The sequence below is a fragment of the Musa acuminata genome, chromosome BXJ3-3 (assembly GCF_036884655.1).
Source record: "Musa acuminata AAA Group cultivar baxijiao chromosome BXJ3-3, Cavendish_Baxijiao_AAA, whole genome shotgun sequence".
Taxonomy (NCBI): domain Eukaryota; kingdom Viridiplantae; phylum Streptophyta; class Magnoliopsida; order Zingiberales; family Musaceae; genus Musa; species Musa acuminata.
Window position 1 is genome coordinate 38,810,918 of NC_088351.1, and position 16,216 is coordinate 38,827,133.

General features: G+C 40.2%; 2 protein-coding genes across 3 annotated transcripts; both read left to right on the forward strand.

The window, feature by feature from the left end:
- Positions 1-2,442: 2,442 nt before the first annotated feature.
- Positions 2,443-3,560, forward strand: LOC135633710 (LOB domain-containing protein 37-like). Its single transcript, XM_065143544.1, has 2 exons — positions 2,443-2,845; positions 2,939-3,560. The coding sequence occupies exons 1-2, from the start codon at positions 2,662-2,664 to the stop codon at positions 3,379-3,381; spliced, it is 627 nt and encodes a 208-aa protein (XP_064999616.1). The 5' UTR covers positions 2,443-2,661; the 3' UTR covers positions 3,382-3,560.
- Positions 3,561-7,231: 3,671 nt separating this feature from the next.
- On the forward strand, positions 7,232-9,706 carry LOC135632385 (uncharacterized). 2 transcript variants are annotated; one of them, XM_065140916.1, is made up of 4 exons: positions 7,232-7,357; positions 7,437-7,567; positions 9,158-9,283; positions 9,367-9,706. In XM_065140916.1, exons 1-4 carry the CDS (start codon positions 7,325-7,327, stop codon positions 9,539-9,541), a joined length of 465 nt encoding a protein of 154 aa, XP_064996988.1. In that variant the 5' UTR covers positions 7,232-7,324; the 3' UTR covers positions 9,542-9,706. The 2 variants fall into 2 exon arrangements, with proteins under 2 accessions (XP_064996988.1, XP_064996989.1); XM_065140917.1 differs by having other exon boundaries at positions 9,416-9,647.
- Positions 9,707-16,216: the final 6,510 nt, after the last annotated feature.

Genomic DNA, 16,216 nt, shown 5'->3' on the forward strand with positions numbered 1-16,216 from the left:
ACTTATTGCTGTTGCAGACTCGGAATATTAGACCTTCCATCTCTTCCAGAGAGTCCAGGCGTCGTAATCTAAGCAGAAGTCAAGAAGAGAAGGTGCAGTCTATGAAGCTTGGATCAAAGCCTGATTCATACTGCTGTTGTTTGCTATGGTGCTGAGACATTGTTTGCTGTATGTAGGTTCTGACACTCTTCCTACCATACTATTTTGCATCCTTCACAATCATCTGTTGATCCAAAATCAATTCATCCACTGCTGTCCAAAACACAATAAAAATAAGTAGGTGTATCTGCTTTCCTCATCTATTAATGTGTCAGCTGTAGGATCTGAAATCAATATGCATTAGTAAATATGCTTTCTGCACTGTTTCCCTCTTCTATTAATTGATACCGAGTATATATTATATCTTTACTGACAACTTTGGGCATTATCTAAGTTGTTATAGGCTATTCAATCTGACATATTCCCATCTTTACTTAGCAACCCCAATGATGCTTCCTCTTTCACTAAGAAAACTTGATCATGCTTGTGCTCTTAATTTTCCAAGTCAATATCATTTGTTACAAGGAAACACATACTTATCTATGCAGCTTTGTGGCCATTCATGTAGGCAATGCCAAATGTCATTTCCACAGGGTAATAACTCTTACACTAGAGTTGTAATAGGCGTAGGACATCCCTAATTACGACTAATTAAGTTGTAATAGAGTTGAAAGTAATGACTAATCACGACTACATGAGTGAATAATTGTGAACAACCCTAATATATTTTTGATGAGATGATGCTGGGATGGTATTTTGGAATAGGCAAATGGGCATTGTAGTAGTAGTAGTAGTAGTAAGAATAGAATAGACGCCTCTCCAAGAATAGATGGCTCTTGTCGCATTGCCGGGGATTCCAATTATTGATGTCAACTCCTCCACCTGCAACTTGCTAAGGAGAATATATGGTTGTCGCCTTAGTGCTACAACTAGTATTGGTGCCACTTCTCTTCTTGAGGTAGAAAGAAGAAGATGCTTGTTTCTACATACTACGTATGAGAACATATTCTCATGTAACACGTAACCTTACCTTTGATGAGGGAAAAATATCCATCGTCCATTCGTAGTCAACTTGAAGTAAGCTCAGCTGTTCTTTATTGGTATCAAGACCAACCTCAATAATGATAAGATCGAACTCCCTACAGCTACTCATGATCAAGACAACATGAATAGTACCTCAACCAAGGGACAGTCGGTTGTCATCCTAAACTATTAGGATTCCAACATCCTGTCTCCTTGTAAAAAAAAAAATACTGGGTCTTAAAAGAGAGACTCAATTTAATCCACTAAAACTCTTTTTATTATTGCCTTGATATCATCGACTAGAAGTCGACATGGCTCGGTCTTAAAAGCGCAAAGTCGTCCAAACGATCCTCATGACAAATTGAAGGGGTGATTGATGTAACGTCAAGGTATCCGAGGTGGCTCGGAGGTAGTTTTAGAAGAATTCTCAGCTTCCTGAGGTGGGCTCTAGTCTCCTCAAGGTGTGCTGCATTGAGGTCAACGTCGAGGAGATGGAGGGATTTCTCGACCCGACCCCTCTGTCACTATAGTTAGTATTGTGGAGTTATGGGGGTGAAAAGACTTACAATGAGAGAGGTCTGACCCTTAGGCAAATGTGAGCTTTTATACTTAGAAGGTCAAGAGAAACATTCATAATCACCTTAATACCTTCCTCTTGTCGCTTATCCATGTAGGCGACTAACTCGAACGGTCCCTGTAGCTTGTCGCCCGTAGAGGTTGACCAAGAGAGGGGAGCAGATCTGATTGACCACCCAACTAATGATCATAATTTTATTGAGAATTTTATCTATTTTTATTCCTCAAAATCATACAACTCTTGTTCTCTCACCATCAAACATCCTCTCTAATCCAAAAATCATCATGTCTCGTTTCAATTTTATATATCCCTATGATAAAAGAATAATAATAAAAAAAAGCTTCTTACAAGGGTTAGACTCATCCCCTATCGTCCAAGTCTAAACTGTGCGATTGAATTCGGTCGTTCCATCCATCCCCATAAAAACAAATGATATATATTGGATGAGATAACTAATTAAATTAGGGATATATATATTCACTAGAAGTACGATTAAAATAAGGAAAATAATAACAAAAGCCAAACGACCACTAAGCAATTGCGACTTGACGTGGGGTGCGAGGGACGCCAAAAGAAGGCCGTATCATCAAACGCACCAACGCCCCCTCCGCAAAGGAATCAAACGGTGGGGAACGCGGGACCGACCAACCGCAGCAACACGGAGCTGCCCGCCCCCCGAAATCCCAGGACCTTGGAACCCCTCCCGCCCCACCCCAAGGCGGTAACCACACCACCCCCAATACCTCAAGCACGTTAACTCTAAGGTCGAGTTACCTAACCCCGGTCTCCCTTATATATTCCCCCGTTCCCCTCACCGCCTCCGCGCCCGCTCCTCATTCCGCCTCGCTCTTCTCCGCCCTCTTCCATCTCCGCTCAAGTCTCCCAGAGTCGAAGAAAGAAGAAGAACAAGGAACTAATTGTAGCACGTTTAGAGGATTGGTAGAAGAACTATAGTGGAAGAGAGGAGGAGGAAGAGCTGACCTCCGTGTAGCGATCGAGCGGTGGATGAGACATCGTCGGAGATGAGTTGCAACGGGTGCAGAGTTCTCCGCAAGGGCTGCAGCGACTCCTGCTTGCTCCGGCCTTGTTTGCAGTGGATGGACTCCGCCGAGGCTCAGGCACACGCTACCGTCTTCGTCGCCAAGTTCTTCGGCCGCGCCGGCCTCATGTCCTTCATCTCCGCCGTCCCCCCTTCCCAGCGCCCCGGTTCGCGCCCCCGAATCCCTGGTTTGATCAGGTTTTGCCCCTTGGATTTCTAGATCTTGGGATTCTAACGCACCCCATCTAATTTGGTCGCAGCTCTGTTCCAGTCCCTGCTGTTTGAGGCGTGCGGGCGAACCATCAACCCGGTGAACGGCGCCGTGGGGCTGCTGTGGGCCGGAAACTGGCACCTCTGCCAGGAGGCGGTGGAGACGGTCCTCCGCGGCGGCACGCTCCGCTCGCTGTTCGGTCACGGCGACGATGAGACGCCGGAGGCGGACGGCCCCTGCCCTCGTCCGAGGATCGGGTTCTCCTCCTTCTCAGCGGCCAAGCGGCGGAAGGCACCGGCCCCATCCGACGCAGCCGCGGCATGCGATCTGGACCTGTGCTTGACCCGCCGGTCCCCCGCGGGCGGGTTTGAGGAGAAACGGCGCAGGCGCCCGGCCACGCCGTCGATGAACTCAGAGGGATCGGTGACGACGAGCGGCGGCGAGAGCGACAGCTCCACCGCCGAACCGAGGCTTCTCAACCTCTTCGCCTGAGGAACTGATCCCCTTATTTGTCTGTGACTCTTCTGGTTGTTTATCCCGGCGAAAGTTTTGGCATTCGCTTTTGGCAGGCGAGATTTCTAATTAATATGTTGGGTAACGATGTGAATTGAGGCGGTGTGTTAGTCCGTGATGTTAGTCTATTAAATAAATCTCCCTTGTAATTTGGTTTACGTTCTTCATTTCTTGGCACTGCCGGAATAGGATAAGGAAATCCATCGCGACCGCACGATGCATAGTCTTCTGATGCATCACCAACCAATAATTAATAGCCACATCAGCCTTGGTATCATCAATCTCGTTATCTCACGCCGTCGATACCAACCCTACGTCCATAGCATGAAGGGTGAAGGAAGAGAGGAGGCGACAGCGGAAAGGACGGCTCTTAGGGGATGGCAGGAGGCGTGCGGAAGAGGGGAAGGCATCTTCCATCCCCGCCGTGTCGCGAGTCGCCGCCTGCACACGCCCCGGTCATTCGCGGGGCCGGCACGTCCCATCTCCGCACAACGCTATCACGGGCGTGTGCGGCGCTGTGTCAGCGCCGTATTCGGCGGTTTGCCGTCCCTCCGTCTGGGCCTCGCTCGTGGGGTGTGACGGACGCGCTGATGCGACGGGGAAAGCGGCAAAGTAGAGAAGCGAGCATCGCACTCCCACCTCTCTTTTTCTCTTCGCCTTCTTTTCTCGTCGTCGTATTCGACTCGCCTCGCCGCGTTCGGTGGCGGGACCCGCCCGCCACCCGCCCATCGAACCTTGTCTCTTCCCACTCCGCCCGATTCCGGACGGGGCGAATCGACGGCTTGCTTTTTCGATCTTTGGGAATCGACGGCTTCCCTTTTCTCCCTATTTGATCTGGCAATTCTTCTACCCAATACATGTATGGATTGTGTGCAACAACTTGCTCGTTGATTCCAAATCAGAATCCAAATAACCAGCCGCAGTGCAGTTGTGGTGGCGAATCAATCGTTTGATACTATTCCAACTCTTTACGAGCTCGGAAAGCTTTCGATCGATCAATTAACAACGATCATTAGTCGAAACCCCAAATGCTTAAACCCTCGTTATAAGGGCAAGTGGACGAATAGTATAGCACAGGGGGCGGTGAGACTGCAATCAGCGCACACAGAGATACAGTGGGATTATGTGGTGGGGAAGGCGGGGAACATCACAAAAGCCACCGTCCTCCCTTCCTCTTTATATGTATATTACCTCATCTCCTCTCTCTCTCTCTCTCTCTCTCTCTCTCTCTCTCTCTCTCTCTATACGGCTATAGCTTTCTCTGTAGGGGGCTGAGGCTGGTGCCTCGTCAGGTTCATGCACCGGGAATTAGGAAACTCCACACAGCTGGCACACAAAGAACGTACCTCGTCTTGGTGGAGCGCAGCGCAGCGCAGCGAAGCGCTGTGCAGTGCCGTGTCTTCTGCGAAACGCGGTGTCTTTGTGTACGTGCCAATTATTGTACCCCCGGGAGGATTCCGAGAGCATGTCGGGGAACTCGTGGGGCCCGCGTGGTACGCAGCGGGTATTCGCTTCGTAGGTGACGTGTCAGTGTTCGGTCAGCTTTATTTTTCCGGTGCATCAGATAAAAATGATGTAAACGATCGATGATATATGTATGTAAGCGTCAATGTCAATTTGGAGTTCCAGTGTTGTTATTCTAGCAATAACTACTTGTTAAAGTCAAAAAAGATTAAGAGGGCATTTTATGAGAATTTCTAGTGTACCTGAAGGTTGATTTTTTCAAAAATAAATAAATAAATTTAATTTAACACACAAAAAAAGTACATAATATATCTAAAAGATCAAATCATATATGTCCATCTATATATATATATATATATATATATATATATATATATATATATATATATATATATATCTCTTTATCAGAAATAATTGGTTCTGCATCGATGCTGACTCACCGCAGGTCAAAAGAATATAAGATGAAGGCAACACGAACGCATCTTACGCATCCCTTTTTTGCCTTTGTTGGTGCGTTACTGACTCCATTGCCCTCTCAGGCAGCCAAAAGCCGTACGCAACTCCTTGTCCTAATGATTCTGCTCCGCTTTCGGACGTCGCTGAGTCGTTGGGTGAGCAGTAGTAAGTGTTGGAGAAAGCAGGTCTGAAACGTCGAGCATGGCTTTTTTCCCTCCGGAGTCATGCAAAGCTCGTCGTCTTCCTCCTTTCCATACGCGCTTTTCAACCCTGTTGGGTTTCAATGAGAGAACTATATGAAGATTTAACTCTCGGTAGATATCAGCTTGGGGTACTCGTAAGCTAAATACTTGCACCATTAATAGCCACTAAATTAGCTCAGGTGTTCTTGAATGACGACCAATGCATGAGTGCATGTAATTTAGTGGCTGGCATGAACTGTTCATCGGCCTCCCTGGAACTGGAACCGAGGATTTCTTCCATGCTCATTCCACGTCGCCAAGATGTGATAAATTTGCGACAATGCTAGGTTTTCTGCTGGTGATGATCACCACGACGATTCGCAAACACTCGAGACTAGCACTAGAGGAACCACGAGACATTCCATAGAAAGCAAACTAGTCGTAAGGATGAGACGTTTGCGCAAGGACCTAAATTCTCATTAGGAGGTCGAACGAAGGAACTATAGAAGTCTATGGGCTCTTCTTCCTCATTCCTCATCGAGCTAGAGGATTTATGAGAGGATTCCTCGAGGAAAAAATTCCTCCAAGAGAGGTAAGATCATTTGTTCTTTTATTATTACTTTTTAATTTATAACTTATAATTTTTGATATTATAATAATTATAATTTATGTGATGCATAATAATATTTGAATTTTAAAATTTTATGATTAATAAGTAATGATCATTGAATTATAATATTAGAATGATTAGTTAATTTAATAATAGTTCTAATTTATTTAATTAGATATATTTATGTTTCAAAGAATTATGTGTGAATTGTTATGATTTAATTAATTTTAAAATTTTAAATTATGAATCTAAATTAATTAATTTATGAAAAAAGAATATATTTGAAGTTAATTATTATTTTATAATACTTCTAAAAATATTAAAATTTTATTTAATGAGAGGGATCAAATTTGGGTATGACTTTATTTACCATATTAGCCCATGTGACTAGGTAAAGTTTAGCATATGTGCTGTGAGCATATGTGATCAGACATAATCCAGCTCATATAGTCAAATATAATCCAACCCATGTGATAAAATATGGATTAATCCATATGATTATGTATAATTCAACCCATATTGTTGGTGATTAGACATAACCGATGTGATTAGGCAAGTGAGGAATATAACTTCATCATCTCCTATTCGAGTGTAATATGAATTTTCTTAATTTATTATTGAAAAAAATTTATCCTGTAAAATATGTATAGGAGTATATGTGTGATGATGTATATATTTGTTGTTTGCCTGTTATGTATATCTATGTCACATATAATTTATGCATGATTTTATTTACTATATAAGAATTATTATCATTTTTATGATACATAAGATTTATAATGAATTGATATATTATCATTTTATATTAAATTATTAATATATATATATATATATTTGATGAATATTAAAATATTATTTTTATAATTTTCGAGAGTTTTATCTTTATTTTATATTTAATTTTAGAATAATATTATTTTATAATAGATATGAGGCTAAGAATTTTCATCACTTATGGTTTCAATAAGAAGATATATTTTTTAATTAAAAATATTTAGTATTACAAAGTAAGAAATTTAAATATAAAGTAAAATATATATATAAATTATGAATAATAAAATAATGATTTATTCCTTATATATTATATCTTGGGGTAGAACGTTTTTATATTGACGCCCCTCCCCAACGTTATATCACAAAAAGGTGCTTCATTTCTCGTACTTCCCAACTCGTCGGATCACTTCCACTATAATTCTTTCGAGATCGATCCCCGATGGCGGCGGAGGGCGGTTCGTCGTCGGGAACGGTAAGTGATCTCCTTCTTCTATTCTCTTCTTCTACGTGGTGCTATTTATTCTCCGTTTAAGATCTTTGACGCCTCTTAGCGCGAAGTGGACGAAGAGGACTTCTTCGGCGCCGAATCCGGGTGGGTGGAGGCTCGAACCGCTTGCGACCACCTTCCCTCGTTGTGTTCCGATCTCTCTCAGATCCCTCTCCCGGATTCCCCCTGCTCCAGGTTTGCCTTTCATAAAGTTAATGAACACCAGATTCGGTTTTTGCTTCGATCGCAAACTAGTTTTCGAATGTAATGTCCACGCGTACGTAGAGATTACGAGGAATCGAGGTGGAGGATGGAAAACCTAGGAATTTTTTGGGATTCGTAGAACCGACGCCCTTTTCATGATTGAAAGTGATCACTAAAAGCTTGGGGTCTGCGAGCTATCACCTGTTCGCTCAAATGTCCAAATGAATTTCCAGTCCCCTGCAGCTTCATGGACCTTCGTCATGTGATGTTTGAGGATTTATCTTATGTCGGTTTAGGTCTCATGCATTCTTCTATTCAGGCATTATGGTAAACTCAACATCAATTTTGGAGTATCCACATTTACTCTGTTAAAAGCACAGTATTATGTGAAAAGAAGTACCCATTTTTGCTACTTCACTTAGCATCAAGCATCTGAATTGGCAGCTCAATCTTGTCATCAGAGAACATCATTTTTTGTTATGTCATATATCAACTTACTGCTTGATGCTTTGAAGTGATCATCCTGTTGTCTGATAATTCTAACTTCTTTGAATCTCTAATTATATAGGAGAATGCTTCAAGATAACCAAAGATAATCAAACAATTCATCGTGACTTTAGTGGGATTGGATGATTTATTGTCTCATCAAACTATGTTTTGCAACATACCTTTGCTTGTGCTCCAGTTTTTCATCAGGTTACCGCGTAAGAACAACTCTATCTTGAAATATGACATATCTTGAATTTCCATGAATAATCAATGCTTGGACTCTTTGTGTGGCGGCAGAAAGATTTGAGCAGAGTTGGCTGGATAAAGAAAAAGTATCATCCAAACCTGTTTTGGTGCCATATCTTATTGACTGTTCTTTCATCCCTCTCCGGTATAACAACATATGATATCTAGAAACTGACATATTAGGACACAGTCGAGTCTTCAAATGGATGACGGTTCATGTATTGATCATTCCATGAATCCAATGTTTTGGATTTTTTTATCAGAAGACAAGCCATAAATCTCAAGAAACATCCACCTTAGGATCTTGGAAACTAATTATTGTGTCTTAGTTCAACAAAACTGTGGACCCAACCTCGAATTGGGTCCATGGTCAATACCATACATTTTAGGCTTCTGTCCCTAGAAGTTGGAGAACACGAGGGTTCCTGAGTTCAGGATTTATTGTCTTTACATATACTTACAGATAGAGGTAGAACATAATCTCCACTATTAACTATTTGACGGATGAATAGGGTTCAAATGGTTAAAGCAGGATGATTAATCAAATTGCCTGAACTTTTTTGTATATAAAATAGAAGTAGAGTGCATCATAGGGACTCACATTCACATCAGAGTGAGGGAGGGTTTTTCTACTTCCCCTTCTACCTCTCATAGTTCTCATCGCCTGTGATTCTTCGTGTTTTGATGATGGCTATCAAAAAAATGTGGGTAAATCCGATTCTGTTAGTCACAATCGGATCATAAGTAGTTCAATGTTGCCTACCACAATTGAATAAAATTTCAAGATAAGAAATTGTGTTAGCTACCAGATTGATCGTCTAATGAAATCTTTCACATATGTTTCAGATGCCACCACCCTGCCGAAAATTGGTTATGTTTGAGCTGTAAAGACGTCTTTTGCAGTCGTTTTATAAATAAACACATGCTTAAGCACTATGAAGAGAGTGGGCACTGCCTTGCTTTGAGCTTCAGGTATAATATATTCAGAAATCCTTTTCTTGGTAGATTAACCTCAGATTGGGTCCTGCTTCATATCGCTTAAGATTTTCCAACAGTGATCTATCAGTCTGGTGTTTCGAATGTGATGCGTATCTGGATGTTCAGATGATTTGGCAGTTGCGGCCTGTTTATGAAGTTGCCCATCTGTTAAAATTCGAGGAGCGACCATCATTTCGGGCTATCGAGAGCCTGCAGCAGCTATCTAGTGATCAAGGTGAAGGTTCCTCTTAAGCTCCTCAGATTATGTTACTACCTGTAGTTGTTATTGTTAAAGTGAAAGTTACACTTGGTTTCCTACTATCTCGATGTTAAAGAAGAAACCTTGAATGTTGCTTCACACATGGGCATGTTTTTAGAGTTAATCTGAACCAGAAGACAACGCGCATGCTTCTAGTCGTTTCCTGTAGCACATCAGTGCTTGAATGATTGATCGAAGTAGGCGTCGGCCTTGTCGTGTCCTTAATCCTTGTGTAGTGTCTCGAAGGATGCATCGTTTCTTATTGCAAGCTCAATTAGATTTAACCCGTGACAATGACATATGCTTCGACCGTCTTCTCCAACTGGCGTTATAAAACAAGCATGATTTTTTGCCATATCGACTGATGTAATCAACTCGCACCGATCGCGTGTTGAGGTCTCGAAGCAACAGACACTTGTTCACGATCGTAACCAACATGGAAACATAGAGATATCTCTTACCGGACTTTCACTGTTTTATATGTATGTTAGTGGATTCGGTACAATATCTAACTCTGCATCATAATACATTACCCCAATGAAAGTACAACAACGGCCAGCCTCTCTTCAAAACATTAATTATGGCATCCATAAGACGTGTTACTTCAAGTCAAAACCTCCCTCGGGACATTTAATTATGGAGTCCGTGAATCATACGACTGTACTGATTCTTAAATAAATGGTATTTGGACTTCCGAATTGTCTTCTTTAACCTTTTTTTCTTTTTGGCGATAGATAGATATACTGCAAATCCTGTTTAACTTTTCCTCACAGTTGCATATGTCAAACTTATTTTTCCTTTTTTTTTTTGTTTTTTGTTTTTCCGTCATCAAAGCTCAATCATACTTACTCTCAGCCTTTATGGTACAAAAATGTTGATGACTGGCTATTAATACGAACAGTAGCAACACAATGATACCGATCAAGAAAGCTTAATAAAACACACTATGTATTGCTAAATTCTAAGGTCATACACCCAAATACATACATATAATATATCTATTTATATATATAAAAAAAAGAAAGGGAAATAATATTCTCGGCACGCGCGTGAGGTCGCTAGAACCTGCGGCAGAAGCCGAGGCGTGCCCACTCGAGCACGGACCACACGTGCGACTCGTCCCGCCGGGGCCTCCTCCTCCTCCTCCTTGCCGCCGTCGCCGCCCCCGCCCGGTGAGGTCCGGCCCGCCCCGACTCCGTAAGTAGCTCCCACATCACGTGCACGTCCTCGTACTCGCACGTGCTCACCTCCTCCCTCAGCTGCGTCAGCCCTGCGGGAGAGCACAGGGGGGAGGAAGAATGAGACCCCGTGTGTCAGGGCACCAGGGCCGCGGGGCATCGGAAAGAGGGGTTGTGCGACTCACCGGATTTGCGAATCCCGAGGCGGGTAGCGACGCCGGTCCAGACCCTCCTCATCGGCGACGTTACCCGATCCCACCACGCCATCCCCGGCCGGACTCGCCGAGAGAGAGCGACAGAGAGGGAGAGAGGGAGCAGTTCCGATCCGTGGAGGACCGACCGCAGGAGCCCCATTTAAAAGACTCTACCCACCTATCCACCGGCTAAACCCTCCCATGACCGCCACGCGCCGGTCGGCTCTTCTCCGTAATCCTACTCTTCTCAATCACCTAACTCGCGCCGTAATTGGACGAAGCGCGTGGATCCCAAATCACAGCACGAACCGCGTCATCTACTCGTGCGGTGATTGGAAGGAACGCGTGGGGCCCTACGGGGACCCATCGGCGAAGTAGGTACCACGGTGGATAACGGTCGGGCATCATGTTGATCCGAGTTGGTTAACTGCCAGGGTTCGGTTGGGTCCTTGACTTTGAAATATCTAATCATTCGTCTCTGTTTCCTATATATATATATATATATATATATATATATATATATATATATATATATATATATTTCCAAAAGGAATTTGATATCTTCTCATTATATTGCTCCGATATTATTTTAATTCTCTTCACCTCTAAGTTATTTCATAAAAAAGCTTAAGTAGAGAGTGTCCACTTATTATTCTATCATACACTAACCATCACACTCTCCTACGTTATTAGAGCTCCCAGACATATTTCTCGGTCACTCTCATAGTAATTTAACACACAACACCTATTTCGCTTTTCCAATCTTCTAATTTTCTCATTAACCTAATAAGCATTAATAAAAAGGATGTTTATCGAATACATCCCCGCGTAATTTTTACGTGACAATAGATAGAGACAGATATTAGGAAAGGAGTTCAAAGCTTTAGACAAGCATTTGGACGTGGACTGGCCATATAATAACTCCTAAAAAAATCCACATGTACGATCGATATGCGAAGACCAATCCTAGAAATATAGAATGCAACAGTAGTTCCGATGTTGATTAATACTTTGGCTTTAAAGTATAAGCACTATGAGATGAAATATGGTGGGGGGAACCTAACTCCAGTTTTTAGTGCATCGACGTATAAGCAGATGTACGTATATGTCAAACTTTCACATCCGGTTAGGATAATGTCTTCTTTCAATTCATCCGAGCCTCTAACTCTCAACTAGCTAATAGTTGAGAGGACCCAAGTCCTAATTGAAACTAATCTGAGTGTAAGAGAGGTCTTCCTTCTTAGAAGGAATGATCCTGATTGACTTAAAAAGATTAGCTAGATTCGACACCCGACTCACAGGAGCAACTTAAAAAGATTAGAAACCCGTCCACCATGTTAATAGGAAAATGCCTCGGGAAGTGATACATATATTGATGATTGGCTAGTTGGGGTTGACCTAAGTCATGCTTCTCGAGGCATTTTTTTCGACCTGGTGAACAAGCTATTAATCTTTTTAAGTTGCTCCTTTCTAAGGATGAATTTTGTTGACCGAAGAAGAGATGAGAGGCCTCTTTATCCAAGGCTCTAAGCTCTTGGGGATCGACCTGCACCTTGGCTCAATTGGGTAGGAGTCTCTAGTCGTCTCGATGTCTCTAAAGTGGAGAATTATACAGAAAAGGAGGATCTCCGATGCTAAAGGGAGGTAACCCCCGAGCTCAATAGAACCTTCTCGAAAGATGTCTCAGAGGTTTGTGACCTCGGTTAGCATCACTCGATGTTGCTTATTGTACTAAAAGATAGTAGAGGTTCCCAACTCGATGGAGGGGCCCCATTGGAGCCATGCTATGATGAGCCTGGAAACGTATAAGAGGGTGGTTCAGGCACTCGTTTGCTCACTTGATGATCAACTTACAAGAAGACTAGATTCAAGTGAGATTGCCCGAATTGATCCCTTCGATACTCAAGCTATGATTGAAATGAAAAATAAGTTTACAAGTGAATAATAATTGACATCTACAACAATAAATGAATGAGACTTTATAGTAGGTGAGGCCCAAGAGAATATTCTATAGTGGGTCGAATTTTTTTTTTTTTGGGCTCACTATTGTTGCTAGGTTTGGGTAATTACCATTTGGGTCCCTCTTTTTGTTCTTGGCAGTCACGTGACTAGCTACAATTTGAGGTATGTTTTCTCCCATGGATGATCCTAGAGGCATAACATTGCCCACTCTATTTAGGGTGGGGTTCATGCATCATAAGCCTTATCTTACTCATCTATTTTATTTTTTTTATAACCTCTACAGTATTTATCATCTTTCTCACTAGCTCATGAGAATATATTTTTTACTATCCGGGCTTGATAAACTAATTGACCCATCAACTTTATTTGACTTACATCACTAATCAAAGTGGTTAGACTAAAATTGATAAAAGTATGTTCATCATACCTTTATAAGTTAATTTTAGTCTTATCCACTTTTAATATGGGACTAATCGAGATATTATAATTTTTCTTACTCAAGAGCTTAACGTCTCCATCAAACCCCAACATAATCCAGATCAAATCTTAGTATGATACATGTTAGGGATAGTCGAATGGTGGCTTCGTATCGTGATGAGTCATCTAACTCTATCAACAGGTAGTCTTTTCCTACTCGAACCCTCTCACCGTATCCAAATACTTGATTGATTTTGATATCAAATGTCATGACTTGAGAGCCTGATTGGCTAACTGGTTTATCATCTTCGTTTGACCTGAATCATTGGTTAAAAATATTTAAATGAAAGTTAGTAATATACTCATCAAATCCTTATAAGCCAAACTTAGTCTTACCCAATTTTGAAGTAGAATTAATCGGATGGTTATAATTAGATCCCAAGTGAATTTCTTTTTTTTCTCATATTTTCCTATTCCATTTTATTTACAGAAATATATGTTATTTTACTACTAATTAATACTATTATGAATATAAGCTAAGTACTAATACTATTATTACTTTAATACTAAAATCTTTTAGTAGGTCTTTTTATGGATAATTATGTCCTTGAGCTCGAGGTCTTAATTTATTCACGACAATGGGTACATCTATGAACTTTGGCTTTACTAATGAACGAATCAGCTTCGTTCAAACCTTTATACTAGCATTTGCTGCTGTGCAGAGTACACTGATTTTGCAATGCTATAAGATGCTCGAGAACTTGAGTTCTTTTATATATATATATGTTGAGCTCCATTTTTGACTTTAATATCGGAACTTGAGTTCTTTTATCGTAAGGCTATCCCCCAACAATAATGAGAAACACTTGTTTGACTCTCAGTTATTTTTGAACTTAGCTTTGGCTTTGATTTCCACTTTGTTATATGAAATTGATATTTGAATCTTTTTTCATTGTGTTATATCCTAAATCCCATATATGAGAATCTATAACATTCATTTCTATTTTTATATATAACCATGTCAAATAAACTTCTAAGTTGACTTTACGACGAGATTGATTATCCCTTTTTCCGCATGGGTCACAAAAATATCTTATTGTGACCTATCGTACAATATCTTATTGAATTTGTTGAATCATATACAGATCTATACAGCTTATTTTTTCAAAAGTTTGACGTCCTTATCAAGGTCCAACATAGTTGTCAAACCCTAGTACAATGCATATGAGGCATAGTCTAGTGATGGCTCTATATTGTGATGAGCCCTTTAACTATATTCACGAGTAGTCATTTTATACTCAAGCTCCTTCATCATACCTAAATACTAGAACAACTTTGATACTAAATGTCATGATCTAGAACTGATAAGATAACTATTATTTAAATACATATAATTTATAAAAAAACATTTTTTAAAATTTAAATAATTATTTTTATAATAAATACAGTATTTTTTAATTAAAAGGAGGATTACATTTTCTTAGTAAAGCGATAAGTGATAAAAAAAAAGTCTCTTTCACATAAGTCTCGGATCTACTACAAAGTTGTATATTAATTTAAAAAATATATAAGATAAAAATATATCAAAAACCAATGGTAAGAACCTTCAAAAAAATCATAAAAATAATTTTAATATTTATGAAACATATACAAATGTCAATAATTTAATATATAATAATAATATATTAATTTATTATAAAACTCATGTATCATAAAATAATGATAATTCTTATATAGTAAATAAAATTATGTATTAGTCACATACAACACATCTCGATGACAAACACAGTAATTAAATAATAAAAGCATACATCGATGGTGCACTCTCCAACATCGAATGGAGAAAACCTATATCACACTCCCAACAACAGATAGAGGGGTATCCCGCACCTATCAAAGTGAGAATATGTTCTTCTCAACAATAAATAAAGAAACCATCTAATTGTCATGTCTGATAATTTGCCAATCCTCGAAGGGAATTGCCCTACTTACCCTCGGTAGGGATATATAAACAACCACAATCATTCATTTATATTCATTCATATATGTATTCAAGAAATAATATAATAAAATATTATGATGGACTATGCTTATGTATGATTTGCTAGACTATATCCATCGGTGGTTCTACACTGTGATATGCCTGTAGCTCCTTTTATAAATTATACTTTAATATACTACATGCCACTAATCACATAAATATCATAAATTTAAAAAAATAAAAATAATTATTATTTTTAAATAATATATTCAGATAAAATTTTGAAGTTCATCAAATCACAAAAATATGAGGCTTTAGTTTCTCGATAGTCCTCAATCAACTAGAACTATAATTAGAATATATTAATTGATTTAAACCAAACTCAATTCAATTAGGATCTAACGGAACCAAACTCAAATTATTATAGAATCGATCTGAAATTACCCTGGTCTAATTTAGATTTGATTAATTTCAATTAGGTCAAGTAGGTTTGAACTAGTAAGTTGATATGAAATCATCCTAAATCTATTTGATTCAGGAAATTATATTATATCGCATAGTGCTAACTCAATTCGAATCGACGCACTTGTCACATGTGCCGCACATGTTTGTCCATATAGCAGGTTGGGTTTGATACACTGGGCTAAGTAGAGAGATAACAATGTGTCTAACACCAATTGTATAGTTAGGCCAGCCTCGGGTTGAGCTGAGCCTCACTCATAAGTTGGGCTTAGCCTTACCACTAAATTAGGTCATGCTTGACTCGTAAGTTTGGTTGTGCATAGCCACATAGGTTGGGCTTGATCGCATGTGCTGATTTGTGTCTGACCACATGAGTTAGATTATGCCTAACCACTTAAGTTCGATTGTGCTTAGTTAGGTTGTACCTAACCACATGGATTGGATTATTTCTGATTATATGGATTGGATCGTACA

Excerpts from the sequence above, each read along its gene's own strand:
- LOC135633710 (XM_065143544.1), top strand. The coding sequence starts at position 2,662 with ATGAGTTGCAACGGGTGCAGAGTTCTCCGCAAGGGCTGCAGCGACTCC. Across the intron at positions 2,846-2,938 it reads CCCCCCTTCCCAGCGCCCCG|CTCTGTTCCAGTCCCTGCTG; the intron begins GTTCGCGCCCCC and ends ATTTGGTCGCAG.
- LOC135632385 (XM_065140916.1), top strand. The coding sequence starts at position 7,325 with ATGGCGGCGGAGGGCGGTTCGTCGTCGGGAACG. Across the intron at positions 7,358-7,436 it reads GCGGTTCGTCGTCGGGAACG|CGCGAAGTGGACGAAGAGGA; the intron begins GTAAGTGATCTC and ends GACGCCTCTTAG. Across the intron at positions 7,568-9,157 it reads CCGGATTCCCCCTGCTCCAG|ATGCCACCACCCTGCCGAAA; the intron begins GTTTGCCTTTCA and ends CATATGTTTCAG.